At 42.1% G+C, this 17,365-nt stretch overlaps 1 protein-coding gene across 2 annotated transcripts in view; it reads left to right on the top strand.

Moving 5' to 3' along the window:
• Nucleotides 1-17,365, top strand: part of LOC116979968 (transmembrane protein 255B-like) — a 78,903-nt gene that overhangs the window by 39,988 nt on the left and 21,550 nt on the right. For both annotated transcript variants that reach the window (XM_033031953.1, XM_033031952.1), the window contains 3 exons: nucleotides 12,688-12,777; nucleotides 14,117-14,197; nucleotides 16,785-16,870. In XM_033031953.1, coding sequence (XP_032887844.1) covers nucleotides 12,688-12,777; nucleotides 14,117-14,197; nucleotides 16,785-16,870 — 257 coding nt within the window. The remainder of the gene's footprint in view (nucleotides 1-12,687; nucleotides 12,778-14,116; nucleotides 14,198-16,784; nucleotides 16,871-17,365) is intronic.

Raw genomic sequence — 17,365 nt, 5'->3', positions numbered from 1 at the left:
GAGGTTCAGGAGATTGAAATTAATGATAAGTGCAATGAGGATGCAATGAGACCCTGTCATAGAATGCAGCTGATCCAAGCCAACATGAACAGAAACTGGTGGCAGATGGAGGCAGGGGAACCGTTCACCCACCACATCATGTCAAGGACTTGCTCCAAGAGTGGATCTAATACCAGAATGGAAACTTGTGTTGAAAGTTTTTGCTGAAAGTACAACAGCTTATGTGAAGAATTAGTTTAAACAGCTGGGACCCTCATGCATGTAACCATTTTTGCACTCATTCAAAAATAGAATCTGGTCTCTGTTTTATTGAATGTTATAACCAGAATGTACTCATTAAACTAATAATTATAAGCACCAAACATTTCTAATAGAGGATGCTGGCAAGATGGAGGATCACCACATGGATGTGAGCGACACGGAAATAATCATGTAGCAATGTTACAAAATGTTTAGATTTAAAAAATCAAGTCTTTAATTTATCCCATCAGATAAAGCATAAAAATAAGTTTAATTTGACACCTAATTCACTTTTATATCTTCAGTATTAAAAAAGCTATGGCCATTTTCATACTCGGAAATTGGCATCTTGTTCCCTATTGCTTTTTCATTGACTTAACACAAAAGCTGTGATCGAGGACATTTAAAAGCCGATAACTTTCTTAAACTTTAAGAGAACTGAAAGAAATTTTCAGTTATTATAGATTTAAGCATTCTGAAACAAATATGAAATAATCTTACTTAGATGACTTGAAATTAAAGCATATAGTTAGTTAGTTACCTAATAATAATAATAATAATAATAATAATAATAATAATAAATACTTTATTGATCCCCTCAGAGAAATTCAGATGTCCAGAAGCCCCCAACCAACAAACCCACAGATTCAAAACGAACGCAGACAGAAAATACATAGAATACAATGTGGACACTACCTGAGAGCAATAAATACTTAAAAAGACCAATAATTAACAGTTAAAAATTAAAAATTACAAAATGCATCCCCCTACAGCGAATTATAAAATCTAATGGCTGCAGGGGTGAAGGATCTCCTGAACCGCTCCGTTCTACAGGGCAGGGAGAGGAGCAGGTTGTTGTTCCGAGTGCTCTTTTGACTGTCCAGAATTACATGGAGGGGATGCCCGGGGTTTTTCAGGATGACCTGCACCTTGTGCCTCATACGCCTCTCAAGCACCTCCATCCCAGAGTCTACTCTCCCCTCCAGCACTGAGCTAGCTCGTTTAACCAGTTTGACCAGCTTCTTATTGTTTTTTGCACTAATGCTGTTGCCCCAGCAGACAACAGCGTAGAAAATAACGCTTGCAACCACTGTGTTGTAAAACATGTGCAGCATCTCATTACACACATTGAAGGATTTGAGCCTTCTGAGGAAAAAGAGTCTGCTCTGGCCTTTTTTGTAGAGGGAGTCAGAGTTTACAGACCAGTCCAGTTTGTTGTCAAGGTGCACTCCAAGGTATTTATATGTCTGCACCACCTCAATGTCAGCCCCTGCAGCGTTGACCGGCTAAAGGGGGAGCTTGGACCTGCCAAAGTTAACCAAAGTTAACTTTAGTCTTAGTTGTGTTCAGGGTGAGACAGTTCTCTTCACTCCAGGCACAAAAGGCACTGGTCAAGTTCCTGTATTCCTCCTCCTGCCCGTTCCTTACACATGCCACAATCGCTGTATTTGTAGCTAATTACAAAATTCAATTACTAGATCTAAACATCTATCCATTTCTTAAGAATAGATTAACATTTTTAAATAGCCTAAGTGTCCAAATAACATTCACACAAGAATTCAGAATATAACATGATTTTTAAATCTCATTGTCATGGGTTTATAGGCCAAATGGAATGAATTTAATGTTTAATACCTGTAAATTAATGGCCATTTAAATCAGCTTGCGAGTGGGATTTTCTGGAACGGGACCATTTGGAACTTTGAGGTTGCGGTGAATTTAGTTCCCCATAAATGCAGCAAAAATCTGCCGGTTCTTCGGGGAGAAAATCACCGTTTCGCAACTTAAAATGTGAATTAAATACATCTTAAGAAACACTTTTATACATAAAAATAAACTACTTTCTTTTACCTGTCCCCTACATAAAATCCGTCCCCGTTGTCGGCATTGACGACTTCAGAAGCTGATTTTAAAATCACTCCAGCGATTAACTTGTCGGGCGAATTAAAAAAAAAACCACACTGAACGGCCGTCGGAACGATTCTTTAGCAACATCTTGCACTCCAACAAATATAATCCAGGACCAGGTCGGAAAAAACCCTGTTTTAACCTCGCCCCCACCCCCCCATAAACGCGCCAAAATCGCGCACACGGCCAGTGGCAGAATTGCAGCGCCGCTGAAGGTAAGTATTGTAACATACCTAAATCATGTAACATGATTCATCAACAACTCTCACAACATGAAAGGAATATTTTATTCAAAGGAAGAGAAGAGGTTCATGTGTTGTACAAACAGTTTAATAACAGGGAACGGGATGTATAGTGATTATGTGCTGGCAGGAAATAGTTTGTCCAGGCATATGTTTAAGAAGGAACTGCAGATGCTGGAAAATCAAAGGTAGACAAAAATGCTGGAGAAACTCAGCGGGTGAGGCAGCATCTATGGAGTGAAGGAAATAAGCAACGTTTCGGGTGGAAACCCTACTTTTGTCCAGCATTTTTGCAGGGTGGCTGAGCAGTTTGTGTAACTCACACACACACGATGCAAAGTGGTCCAATCATCAAGTCAATGGGGTCTAAACCATAGCTAACAATGAATGACCTGTGGAGGAAGGAACTGCAGATGCTGGTTTTTAGGGAGGAAGTGACTGAGGGTAGGGGAAAGGAGAGGTGAGGGAGGGATTGGGGGAGGGGAGGAGGAGAGCGGAAAGATCCTGGGGAGGTGAGGAGGGAGAGTGGGGGGGATTGAGGGAGAGGAGGGGGTAGGGAGGGAGAGAAGGGAAAGTTGGATGAGGAGGGAGAGTGGGGAGGGGGAATAAAGGGAGAGGAGGGCAGTGGGGGAGGTTAGGAGGGATAGTGGGGGGATAGGGGAAGGTGAGGAGTGGAGTGGGGATAGAGGGATGGGGGGTAGGAGTCACGGAGGAAGTGAGGGAGTGACTGAGGGTATGGGAAAGGAGAGGGAGGGTGAAGAGGAGTGGAGGGAGTGCTGGGGATGAATGAATGACCCAACGAGTCTGCACCTAGTCTAGTCTTTCCTATAACATGGTGACCAAAACTAAACACAATTCTCTAAAGGAGGCCTCATTGAATGACCTCACAACTTCTACACTCAATATAATATATATAGACTGGGAATTCACAATAGTCCCCTATTTAAATTTCAGCAGAAGTTTATTGGAACTTTTTAAGGAAATGGCGTACAGATTTCAGCCTATCGTTCTGTCATAGGAAGACTGGATCTCCGTGTGAGATCCCAAGGAAATCCACTGCAAAGTGTCCCTACGGAATCCAGATTTACTTTTACTCTCCGAAGCCACAGTTTGGGTTCACCAAAACTTGTGTTAAAGTTCTTTCTTTTCTCTCAGTTCTTCTCTCCTTTGCCCTTTATTTGAAAGTCTTCTTCATTGAGGGACAGGCAGCCATGACAGCACCAAGTGACACCTGGGGAGATGTTGTCGCCTAGCCTTCATTTCTGGAGTTTCAGGTGGTAAGTCTGACCCCGGACTCCCATTCATCTCCCTGATAGATCCTTCAGGACAACCAAAGGTTTTTGTGATTTTTGTGCTGTACCTAGGTGGTACAGAGGTGCAGCTGGTAGAGCTGCTGCCTCACAGCACCAGAAACCCAGGTTCAATCCTGACCTCAGGTGCTGTCTGTGTGAAGTTTTCACCTTCTCTCTGTGACTGCATAGGTTTTAACCGGGTGCTCCGGTTTCCTCCCACATCCCAAAGACGTGCAGGTTTGTAGTTTAATTGGCCTCTGTAAAATTGCCCTTAGTGTGCGGGAAGTGGATGAGAGAGTGGGATAATATAGAACGGGTGATTAGTGGTTGGCGGGCCGAAGGGCCTGTTCCCATGCTGGATCGCTAAACTAAAGACCCCGGTGTTAAAGGTGAGGTAAGTGGGAGGGAGTTGGATGTTCACTATGAAGATTTACTCTGTTAAATGCAATAGTAGTTTTCTCAAGTTGTGCCCTTCTTTGGATCTCTGCTGCTATTCCTGAACTGAGATAACTTTTTTGCCTAAATCCTCTACTTAGTACTTCCAATGAAAGGGTGATGTAGCTGCTGGATTACGTAGAGTGTGATGTGATGGACTGGCCTGCTCTCTGGGACCTAGTGACAAGCTGAACCAGCCAGGAGAGTCCCGTTGCGTAAACAATCAGTTTTCTCTTGAGTTTGTGAGTCTGCTTCATTCTCCATCCACAAGAGCATCACAACAATCCAGATGCTAAACTTGCCAGGAGAAAGCAAAACTATGAAAAGTTTAGAGAAACTAAGCGGGTGAGGCAGCATCTATGGAGTGAAGGAAATAAGCACCGTTTCGGGTGGAAACCCTTCTTTTGTCCAGCATTTTTGTCCTGGCATATATTCGGCACAGCCATTGTGTTCCTGCACTGTACTGTTCTATGTTTTATGTACAGCAGAGCTCTTGAATGAAAAGATGCGGTAAGGTAGCAACTCGACTTGCTGCGCCACTATACCATACCATCTAGTTGATCCACGACAGATCACTGGTAATATTTAAGCGAAGGAACATGAAACTCGATGTACCATTAAAATAAACGAGAACTGCATTTTAATTGGCACCTACATCACAATGGAGTTGAATGGCCAAAGCTTAGAGATAGACTTACTGTATGTTGTTCAGTCATGGAACACACACGTACAGCTGAAGGTTTTACAGGATCGTATTAGGTGACAGCAAGATGGTGCTGAACATGTTCTAGGGTGATAGACACAACACTAGGCCAGTTAACATGTTCACTTTTCAAGACATTCAGATGCTTGTCGTGGTATTAAACTTAATATATAACCAACGTTACTGAGACTTGAATGGATGATGGTCTCGAGTATGGTCTCAAGGTCTGGAATATTCAGTCCCCATGCGGCCAGGTCAGAGCAACGCGGATGCCCCTGAAGTGCATGGACATTATACATTTTGTCAGCAAAGTGCAAGCCCAATGTGTGGCCAGCCTAGACCTCTGACATTTGCCTTGAGGAGGATGTAAATGATATCGCACCAGCACACAAGCAAGTAAAAGTGAACATGGGAGAGGAAAATGGAGATGAAGCTAACCCAATGACAGCTGAAGCCAAGGAATAACTGGAAAGGGTATAAGAGTTTAAAGTGTTTAATCTTTTGAGGTAAATGTAATTCAACATGGAACAAGGTTAACACTTGCTGTCACACCAGCAGTAGGACCAATTCTTCTTTCTTTTATTTCCAAATGGGGCAGAGGATGGGGAGATGTATTTAGTATCAGCTGGAAAAGGGTGACCTTGCTTTACAACTATGCAAATACAATATCTTGAGATCAGCTGTTCTCTGAGTAGGAACAGTTCTCTGTACAGATCTGCTAAATTAGTTTAGTTTAGAGATACAGCACAGAAACACTGAGTCCACGTTGAACATTGATCACCTGTTCACAACAGTTCTATGTTATCCCACTTTCTCATCCTCTCCTTACACATTAGGGGCAATTTTACAGTAGCCAATTAATTTACAAACCTACATAGTGTGGAGTGACCTCGCAATAAACAGTTTTTCTCCATTAAAAGGACACAAAGTGCTGGAGTAACTCAGCGGGTCAGGCAGCATCTCTGGAGAACATGGACAGGTGACGTTTTGGGTCGGGACCCTTCTTCAGACTCTATTAGAGTCTAAGAGAGACATGCTTTATTTAGCTGTGTAAGAATGAACTGCAGATACCAGTTTAAATCATAGGTAGACACAAAATGCTGGAGTAACTCAGCAGATGAGGCAGCATCTCTGGAGAGAAGGAATGGGCGATGTTTCGAGTCGAGACCCTTCTTCAGACTGATGTCAAGGGAGGGGGCGGGGCAAAGATAGAATGTAGTCGGAGACAGTAAGGGTGTTAGGAGAGGCAATTAATAGATTTATCAGGTGTAAATTCCAAATGTATCAGGAAACAGGTTAAACGTTGATTAATGGTGAATTGCTTCAAAGGTGTAAAATCCACATGTGACCATTGTATCGTGAGAATATATTCCCTCCAACATTCACTTTATCTATGACGCTTATTTTTATATACCTCTACAAGGTCGGCCCTTAGCCCCCTATACTCCAGGGAAAAATACCCCAGCCTATCCAACCCCTCTTCAGTCTCAGTAACATCTTTGTCATTCTTTTCTGCATCCTTTCCAGCTTAAAGATATCCTTCCAAGAGCAAGTTGACTGGAACTACGTATAATATGTGGTCTCACCAATGACTTGTTCATCTGTAAGATGAAGTCCCGATTGTTATACACTTTTCCCTGAATGAAGAAGACAAACATGGCAAAAACCTTTTTTGTCGCACCATCTACCTTTCTCGTCACTTTGAACTTGTTACGGTGAAATTTCATCTGATATTCTTTGGCCCACTTTCCCAGTTCATTTAGATCCTATTGTAACCTTAGATAACCCTTTTCACAGTCCACTATATCAATTCTGATGTAATCTACAAGTTTGCTGACAATGTCACTACATTCTCCCCCAAATCATTAATTCACATGGGAAACAGAAATGGACCCATCATAAAGTTCTGACAAGTTAGTCACACAATTTTCTGTATTGAAATTATTTCCAACAACTTCCTATTGCCAAAGGCCTGCAATTTTTCTTAGCTTATCCCTTTCTCTTTTTAGTATAGGTTGTCAGGGGTTTTGGGGCAAAGGGAGCAGAATGGGATTAGGAGGGAGAGATAGCTCAGCCATGATTGAATGGCGTAGACTTGATGGGCCAAATGGTCTAAATCTGCTTCTATTACATGACCTTATGACATTATGAAACGTTCCAGTGTTCCATGTGTCCAATGTCTCAGTAAATTCCAACTTCATTTCCTTCAACCAACAGGGGAGTTAATAACATTTACTGATGGGTTTTTTTACATTTCTTTTGTAATTATGTCCATAACTTATTTTAATGCAATACCATGTCTTCACCCTATGTGTGGACAAATGCAAATTACCCATTTAATACTTTATGTTTGTGCCCTTACATGATCTGAAACATTATCTCCATTTCCCTGTCCATGAATGCCACCTGACATTTAGTTTGGTTTAGTTTAGAGATACAGCATGGAAACAGGCCCTTCGGCCCACTGAGTCCATGCCGACCAGCGATCACATACATTAGCACTAACCTACACACTAGGGACAATTTTAAATTTTTAACGAAGCCAATTAACCTACAAACCTGCACATCTTAGGAGGAGGAGGATACAGGAGCACTCAGGGAAAACCCAAGTGATCATAGGGAGAACCTACAAACTCTGTACAGACAACACCTGTAGTCAGGATCGAACCTGGGTCTCTGGCGCTGTAAGGCACCAACTCTATCGCTGCACCACCGTGCAGCCCCAGCAAATCTGCTGAGTATTCCCTGACCTTAAAAGTCTGGATCTTTCACAGCTCCTAGGTAACACATTGTGGGCGGGATTTTAACCTGACCAGGCTGTTAATGTGAATTTAGGATCTGATGGGTTGGAATGTTGTCACGGAAACCACTCAGCACGCTGAAGTGAGGTCAGCCTTTTAACATCACCTTTCCAGGTTGCACGTTTCTCTCTCTTCTCCCCGCCTCAGTGTGCATGTACCTAACAACCCTTTACACAGCAGAGTTAGGAGCAGATCATGTGGTATTTGTCATCACTGCTGATTAGTTAGAAAACCCACGCGCCACATTAATGCGTCATGTACATTGCATGTTGCAAACCAATTGGTGTAAATGTAAAACAAAATACTGCAAATGCTGGACACATAGAAACATAGAAAATAGGTACAGGAGGAGGCCATTCGGCCCTTCGAGCCAGCACCGCCATTCATTGTAATTATGGCTGATCGTCCCCTATCAATAACCCGTGCCTGCCTTCTCCCCATATCCCTTGACTCCACTAGCCCCTAGAGCTCTATCGAATTCTCTCTTAAATCCATCCAGTGACTTGGCCTCCACTGCCCTCTGTGGCAGGGAATTCCATAAATTCACAACTCTCTGGGTGAAAAAGTTTTTTCTCACCTCAGTCTTAAATGGGATATGAACACATTTATCTGTTTTGTAGTAAATGCCTACTATTTTCTGTGTGCTTAAGCAAAGCAAGAATTTCATTGTCCTATACAGGGACACATGACAATAAACTCACTTGAACACTTGAACTTGAACTTGAAATGACCTCCGCTTTATTCTAAGACTGTGGCCCCTGGTTCTGGACTCGCCCCACATTGGGAACATTTTTCCTGCACCTAGCTTGACCAGTCCTTTTATAATGTTATATGTTTCTATAAGATACCCCCTCATCCTTCTAAATTCCAGTGAATACAAGCCAAGTCTTTTCAATCTTTCCTCATATGACAGTCCCGCCATCCCAGGGATCAATCTCATGAACCTACGCTGCACTGCCTCAATCACAAGGATGTCACAAAAACTGTACACAATACTCCAGATGTGGTCTCACCAGAGCCCTATGCAACTGCAGAAGAAATAAAACCAAAATGCTGGAAACTCTCAAAGACGCAAAGTGCCGGAGTAACCCAGCAGGTCAGGCAGCAGCTCTGCAGGACATGGATAGACAACGTTGCAGGTTGGAAAATGCTCAGCAGGTGAGGAGCATCCATGGACAGGGGAACAGAGACCCTTCGTCAGACCTGTGAGGGTTTCTAGCATTTTCAGTATTATTGCACCTTTAGGGTTCCTTGCTGCCAAAATAGCTGAGCATTAAAACCATAATCCATACATTAAGCAGTATTTTAGCATTCAGTTTAATTACACCTGCTAATCAGTTTTTACAACCTTTCTTTCCCTTAGTTAATTTCCTCCTGTATTTTCCTTAATCTTCCTGCTTACTGACCGCCATCCATCGTAAATCACCATTTACCTTTCATTTGAACTTTTAAACGGGGAACATTAATAGCTTTGGATGTCAAAAGCGTGGGAAGCTCGCCTAAGCTGCTTGAGGTGGCTGGAAGGATCAGGAGGAGGAGATTAGGTCCAAGATAAACACATCCATGTAGACATTCCACTCCAAGTGATGCAGAAGTAATTCAAATTCACTGTCTCAATGGATTAAGGAGAAATGAGAGGAATGCAAAACAGATGCTAAAAATTATCATTAAATGGGTCATTGCTGGGTAAGGAATAACCGGGCCCCTTGACACTGAGAATCAAGGGCCCTCTCGTTACGCCTTCAACCTCTGAAGTAACATTCGCTGTCTGAAGAAGTGGTGATGACATTTTTTTCTCACTGAGTTAATCAAAAGGAGATCATATCACAACATGCTTCAGTTAAAAGGAAGGACAAAGATGGGACAGCATATTCAGCTGATCCACCCATGTTAGTTCGAGGAGAGGATTTTTAACCTTTTCTGCAATACACTGCCCTGGTTTCGTCCACTGTGGCATGGGATGGGAATGGTGCTTCCAAGCTCCAGGAGAATACTTTCCCAGAGTAGCTCCAAGTTTAAGCTACAAACTATCTTCCATGATCGGTGCAGGCTAGACAGACAGACAAGAAGCAGAAAGAATCCAGGGGCCAAAGTACTGATCTCAGCTTGCTCCACCCTGCACACTCTCAATCTTCTCTTCCGCCCAGTTCTTTACTTTCGAGACACATCATGGAAACAGCCCCTTCAGCCCACCACGACGACCAGCGATCAACCCATGCACCAGCACTATCCTACACACTAGGGACGATTTACAATTTTACCAAAGTCAATTAACCTACAAATCTGTCTTTGGAGAGTGGGTGGAAACTGGAGCACCCTGAAAAACCCCACATAGTCACAGGGAGAACATACAAACTCTGAACAGACGGTACCCGTAGTCAGGATCAAACCTGGGTCTTTAGCGTTGTAAGGCAGCAACTCTACCGCTGCACCTTGAAGTTGGAATAAGGGTTAAATTATTGGTCCCTCATCTGGAGACTGTAACTATTGATTTGGACACCTGTCTTCAATTCCCACCGTGGCAACAGGGAACTTAGTTTGTAGAAGTTAAATGCATTTGGAATTGAGAAGCTTGAAACGATTACACTGTTGTTAAAAATCTAAATGGTTATCTAACCACCATGGGGCTGTAGAGAGGTGGGCTTATTGCAATGTAGAGTTGAGGGTCAGCTGTATCATAATTTTCTTGGGACCACGATCTAAGGTCACATGATAGGAGCAGAATTAGGCCATTTGGCCCATCAAGTCTGCTCCACCATTCAATCAGGGCTGATCTATCTCTCCTTCCTAACCCCATTCTCCTGCCTTCTCCCCATTACCCCTGACACCCGTATTGATCAAGAATCTATCTATCTCTGCTTTAAAAGGTATAGTAATCGCAAGGTATAGTAATTATACCGCTTGGAGTGTTAGGACAATGGTGAAATTCATATTCCACCAACTCCCCCGTGGGGAGAATACATGCTCACCTTCATCTTGATAATGTTAACTGTTTCTATTCCATCTTCGGTCCTTTTGTTGCTGATAATCTTACATGATTTTGTGATCATCAAACATTCACTTACAGTTCATGGACTTTGTTGGCAAACAGTCTGTCTGTTACCCACACTCATTGGGATGGTGTTGGTGGAGCTGCTTTCTTGAACTGCCGCAGTCTTTGTAATGAAGGTGCTCCATGGGGTTGTTGGATGGCAGACCCTGGTGATGTTGAAGGAATAGTGATATATTTCTGACTTGGAAGGAACCTGTAGGTGAGGGTGGACCCATGCTCCTGGCCACTCCACCGATCACTTGGACAATCTCTTGCTCCAACCTCTGTTGCATTCCAGGGACACTACAGTACTTCCAGCAAGTGGGCCAGTCTTTGGACTTTTTAAACTCTTTGTAAACGGTGCCAAAATATGGTGACTGTGCATTTGTGGGTTGTGCAAAATAATTTCACTGTGCTGTGCATACATGATAATAAAAAAACATTGAACCATTGAACGTCAACATCTTCCTGCTCAGCCTAAACCTTACACCGGAGCATTTTCAATCCACAATTATCCCTAAACCCCCAGGCTCACACCATCTCCCTCTCCCCTTCCCTAGAAAGAACTAATGTGTAAACATTTAAATTCTCATTCCCGTGCACCGTTCACTTCTTAATTATATTCCTCCATGTCTGTAAAACCTTCAACTACACAAGTTTTAGTACATATATTAGCAATGTTACAACATTTTGAGATTTTAAAAATCAAGTCTGTAATTTATCCCATCAGACAAAGCATAAAAAGAAGTTTAATTTGTCACCTAATTCACTTTCATATCTTCAGTATTAAAAAAGTTATGGCCATTTTCATACTCGGAAATTAGCATCTTGTTCTCTATTGCTTTTCCATTGACTTAACACAAAAGCTGTGATCGAGGACAGTCAAATGGCCATAACTTTCTTAAAAATTAAGAGAACTAAAATACATTTTCAGTTATTATAGATTGAAGCATTCTGAAACAAATATGAAACAATCTTACTTAGATGACTTGAAATTAAAGCATATAATTAGCTAGTTACCTAATTGTAGCTAATTACAAAATTCAATTACTAGATCTAAACATCTATCAATTTCTTAAGAATAGATTAACATTTTTAAATAGCCTAAGTGTCCAAATAACATTCACACAAGAATTCACAATATAACATAATTTTTAAATCTCATTGTCATGGATTTATAGGCCAAATGGAAGGAATTTAATGTTTAATGCCTGTAAAATAATGGCCATTTTGTGATTTTAGTGACCCTTTGGTGATGTTGAAGGAATAGTGATGTATTTATGACTTGGAAGGAACCTGTAGGTGAGGGTGGACCCATGCACCTGGCCACGTCTTGTGAGTGGGTTTTTCTGGAACGCGACCATATGGAACGTTGCGGTTTGCAGTGATTTAGATCCCCATATCTGCATGAAAAACACTGCCGGTTGGTATGGGGACTAAATCACCGTTTCACAACTTAAAATGTGAACTAAAGGTATCTTAAGGACCACTTTTATATATAAAAATAAACAGCTTTCTTTTACCTGTCACCTACATGAAATCCGTCCCCGTTGTCGGCGTTGACCGCTTTAGAAGCTGATTTTAAAATGACCCCAGCGCTGAACGAGTCGGGCAATTAAAAAAAAAAAAATAGACAGAACGCCCGTCGGAACGATTCTTCAGCAAAAGCTTGCACTCCAACCAAATATAATCCAGGACAAGGTAGGAAAAAAAACGCGTTTTAACCCCGCCCCCCCCCCCCTCCCCCTCAAACGCGCCACAATCGCGTACACGGCCAGTGGCAGAATTGCAGCGCCGCTGAAGGTAAGTATTGTAACATACCTACATATATGTGACACACTTTGAAATATTTTGTGGATTATACTGTATAAAATGCAAGCTGTAATGGGTGACAAAGCACGAATTGGAGCATTCTTCATTTTTCTTTGTTTAATCCTATTTTTATAACGTAATTCTACAAAATCTCGAGTTTCAAATGAGAAGAACTAACCTGCAGTTAATAATCTTCACATGCCTCTATCTCCTTTCCCCACAGTTGATTGCAGCCATTATCTTCCTCAGTTTTGGTATTATTGCAGCATTTGTCTGTGTGATCGTGGATGGTGTCTTCACTGCCATAAACATCGTGAGTCATATTTTTCTGTCATTTGAACATTAATGAACAGGCTTAAGGAGCAGGAGAGTTCAGTCATCCCTTTGCCACACCACACTCCAATGGACCAGCAATCCCTCTCCCTGACACTCACCACCACACAGCTCAGCAGAGTCCTTGTCCGAAACATTAGCCTAGCAATTCTTCAGAACCAAGGGGTTTGCACCTTGACAGGCCTTATATAAAAGTCTTTCATTTTCTTGATGCATCATTATTGAAATGGCAGAGGAAAACAGAGAGGTAATGGTCTGAGTTGTGGGTTGAGGATGTGGTGATCGAAGCCTGTTGCTGAGAAGGTGGAGACAGCAGTTGGCTGGACCCTCCCTGAAATTGCCTCCCAGTGCTTGATGTCCTGGGCCAGAACCCCCTCTTTCATCCCCCGTACCTCACAACAAAGCCTCCTCAGTCATGAAGAGGAGCTTCAGCATGAGAGGCCACACTTACTGCAATGAAAATTACCCAAGCCGCATACTGCAATGCTATGATCTGTTATATGCCACAGCACATGTCTGGATGCCTCCATTTTAGTTTTGTTTAGAGATACAGTGCAGAAACAGGCCCTTCGGCCCACCGTGTCCATGCTGACCAGTGATCCCCATATACTAGTACTATCCTACACACTAGGGACAATTTATAGTCTTTACCGAAGCCAATTAATCTACAAACATGCACGTCTTTGAAGTGTGGGAGAAAACCGGAATACCCAGGGAAAATCCACGTGGTCACGGGGAGAATGTACAAACTCTGTACAGACAGCACCCGTAGTCACAATCGAACCCGGGTCTCTGGCGCTGTAAGGCAACAACTCTACCACTGTGCCACCGTGCCACCCCTGTTGAACACGTGGAGAATCCTGCAGGAAAATCATAGACTTCATAGTTCTCACAGCAAGTACACTATTCTGTTCAATGAAAGCTTTTAGATAGAAGTTCAATGATTTAACACACATAACCATTGTGGAACATGATGAAACTTTGAGGCCATTCAGTGTCAGCCATGTCTACCTCACCTGTGTTTCATATAGATACGAAACACCCCATTACATTTTATCAAAAGACCTGGCAATTCTTCCCATGGAGGTGAGACATGGAGAAGCAAAGATTAGAAATCAGTGTAGTATTATGCTATGAAGATGGTTTGAATTCATTATTCTGTGGATGGGAGAAAGGCAAATAGATGAGCTTAGAAGACTTTAAAAGGGAAATGTTCGCATAAAATTCTCTTAAGAAAACTGTTAGTTTGAACTGCTCTGGAATTGGTGTAATAATAAGATTAATTGAAAATATATTTTTATATCCTGTTGAACTGTTAGGATCTAAGACCACTGCATGCAGGAAGATGCCAACATTACACCAGTGGAACCAACTTTATTTATGAGAATTATCTGACTACTGTAAGTGAAATAAATCATGGCGCATTCATTCTTTAAATGATGGAATACCTTTTGGTACAGACATTTTGATAATAGATTGAGTCAAATTGAAAATATTGAACATTCAATTCAATTCAATGATATTTTATTGTCACTTGTACCTAGGTACAGTGAAATTCTTTGTTTTTGCATATAATGTGGTAAAATCACCCAGCAGAACTCACCTAGGTAGTACACAAAGAGTTTCTGCCGCTGACAAAGTTACAAAAAGTTCACCAAACAGTCGTCTTCTCGCAGCGGCGAACCAGGCCTTCTTCCGCACATGGCTGCAGTTGGCCCACAGGGTTCCGCTGCGTTTACGGTGTGGGCGAGGCCAATATTCGCTGCCCACCTCCAGCTCAGGTGTCATCATTTGTAGCATATTTGTATCAATGATAGCCACAGGTGAGCAGCCAGAACAATGGAGGGTGGCTGATGTTATGCTTCATTTAAGGAAAGGCTGCAAGGAAAGAATTCTGTAGGGATAAACAGCACTTCCTTCCTCCCACCATGCCCGTGAATTTTGTAAATGCCCTGGTTTTGAGTGTGGTCTTCCTGTAAGCGTGGAATAAGAAGTAAACATTGATAAAGCAGACCATAGATATCAGATGTCCTATAACAGTGGGGAAATGCAGCATGCCAAACTCCTGCTGCGTGGTATAGACAAGTATTTACTGTCACATCTGGAGGAAGGTGTTAAGTTACAAAAGATCTAGGCTCAAAGATCTCTTACTGATGTAACCAGATGTTTTGGAAAAATAAAATGGTTTGAAACTACTTTAATAATCTGCACATAACTAGGATGTGTGAAACCCTGAGTCACAACTCATCCATATGTACATAACCATGTGTGAAATGTGACTCATCAATATATTAGTTTATTTGTGTGTTTTAATGCCGCGTGAGCTCATGCAGTTTTGAAATTGAAAGATTAGATTTATCGTTCATTTCCCCCCCATTGAAATGGGCACAACGTTAAAGGAACAGTATCAACATATCCCACGTGTCTTTAATTTGGCATGTCTATTTTCAGTGTTGGCATGCATGTTGAATGCCACAGATACTGGGAAACTGAAGGAAAAGCCGGAATTTCTGAAAATAACACAGTTCAAGGGAGTACCTGTGGAGAGAGACACAGAACTTGTCAGAACTAGGAATGGTTAAAGATAAAAATATAAAGAAGAGAGGGGATGAAAGAGAAAGGAAAAATCTATAAAAGCGTGGAGGGCAGGAAAGATTCAAAGACCAAATGGATCATAGTACAAAGCAAGTGAAGGTGTCGTTGACTGGGGAAGAGGGGGGGGGGGAGATTGCAACCTTCATGTGGTCCACCCTGTTTTGACTAATGCAATCAACCCGACGTGCACAAACAAATAGATCGAATAGAACAAGTTGACCTACAACTTTAGGCTGTGCACGCCAAACGCAAGAAGAAGAAGAAGGAGCAGGAGAAGAGGATGAGGAGTTGCAAAGAAAAATGGGGTCACAGGAGGTCAGTAATCATGGAGTACTGGAGTACGTGAAGCTATTGAAAGAGGTCAGCCACAAAACAAAAGTACACAAGCAGAATTTCATAGAACGTAGAACATACAGTAGAACAGTACAGCACGGGAACAAGCCCGTCGGCTCACAGTGTGTGTGTGCCGAACATCATACCAAGATAAACTAATCTCATCTTGCTCACATGATCCATACACACCCTACATTCCTTCCAAAACCAATTAGAATTATTAGCTGGTTTATTGTTAGTACTTCATCAGCTTTCACATCAATCAGTCTATTAAGAAAGGTGCGTGATTCATTTTAATGCTCTGTTTAATCTGAAACGTGTAAGAAGCGGCTGAAGATGGCTGTGTTTGGATCATAATATCACAAGCACTTGATCCCACACTCCTGGCATTAATTTTGCATGTTTAAATTCAGGCATCGGGCAGAGGAAGGCCTCCTGCCCAAGAGAAGTTCAAATGGAATAAAAGCATTGCTGGTAATGATTTCACGAAGATGTCCAAGAATCCGATGTTGTTTAATCTGCCTGAAAAGGTGGAAGGAAAAAAGGTCTGAAGGGCACAAGTTTCATTCCTTGGTGGAGATCTCAAACTCTTCACTTGCCGCACCCCAGCTCTCACCATACCAACGTACCCATGATATTGGCTTCCCATCTCCTAGTGATTGTGTTATTCTACCTGGCTTCAAGTCGATGCTCATGTCCATCAGGCCCCCAAGTTAACAATGCACTTTGATGGGGAGTGGGGTCTGGGCTGAGGGGAAGGATACTGGACACTTCACCACTGGTATTGCCTCTTGGATTCCGGCAACTGATCTAATGTGATTGTAAATAGCAGCCTTGCTAAATTCAGTGATCAACATGGGCTTTGTCAGAACTGTTTAGTGAGTAGCTCTGAACATCAGAAGCTCATGGCAAAATTGCAGCCATAATGATATTTAACATTCTTCAGTCCTGCACATAATCATATAACTTTTAAGATGTTCGTCGGCAATATTTATGTTCAGATTTTTTATTAAACCAAGGCAGCTGTGTTACACCTCTACAATCTTCTATTGGTTACAGGTGCCATGCCAGAGTCTCACCGAATCTTGCAATCTGAAGGTGCGGAGTAACACTTGCTACTGTTGTGACTTGTACAATTGCGCAAAGTGAGTACCCTGCTGTCCATGTGATATGCATTGGTGGTGTTTGCACAGTTTAATTTATTACCAGGTGTACCGAGGTACAGTGAAAAGCATTTGTTGCATGCTAACCAGTCATTGGAAAGATAATACAGGACTACAATTGAACCATCCACAGTGTACAGATACATGATAAAGGGAATAGCGTGAATAATGTTTAGTGCAAAATAAAGTCCGATCAACAATAGTCTGAGGGTCTCCAATGAGGTAGATAGTAGTTCAAGACTGCTCGCTCCAAGGGCAAATGAAGGGAAATAGCAAAGCTGAGGAAGGAAGAAGTCAGTTTTTATTTGCTCATTATCGGGATATGCGATCTTCATTTCTTACCTGTCCTTAATTGCCACGAACCGCTTGTTAGCCTATTCCAGAGGACTGTTGAGTTAAGAATGATATCATGGGTCTGATGACCAGATAAATCCAACAGATTTCCTTCCCTAAAGAGCCTTAGTGAACCATTTGGGA

Source organism: Amblyraja radiata, chromosome 13 (assembly GCF_010909765.2).
Source record: "Amblyraja radiata isolate CabotCenter1 chromosome 13, sAmbRad1.1.pri, whole genome shotgun sequence".
Lineage (NCBI taxonomy): Eukaryota > Metazoa > Chordata > Chondrichthyes > Rajiformes > Rajidae > Amblyraja > Amblyraja radiata.
The sequence above is the reverse complement of the archived record's forward strand: the minus strand, read 5'-3'. Positions and strand labels throughout refer to the sequence as shown.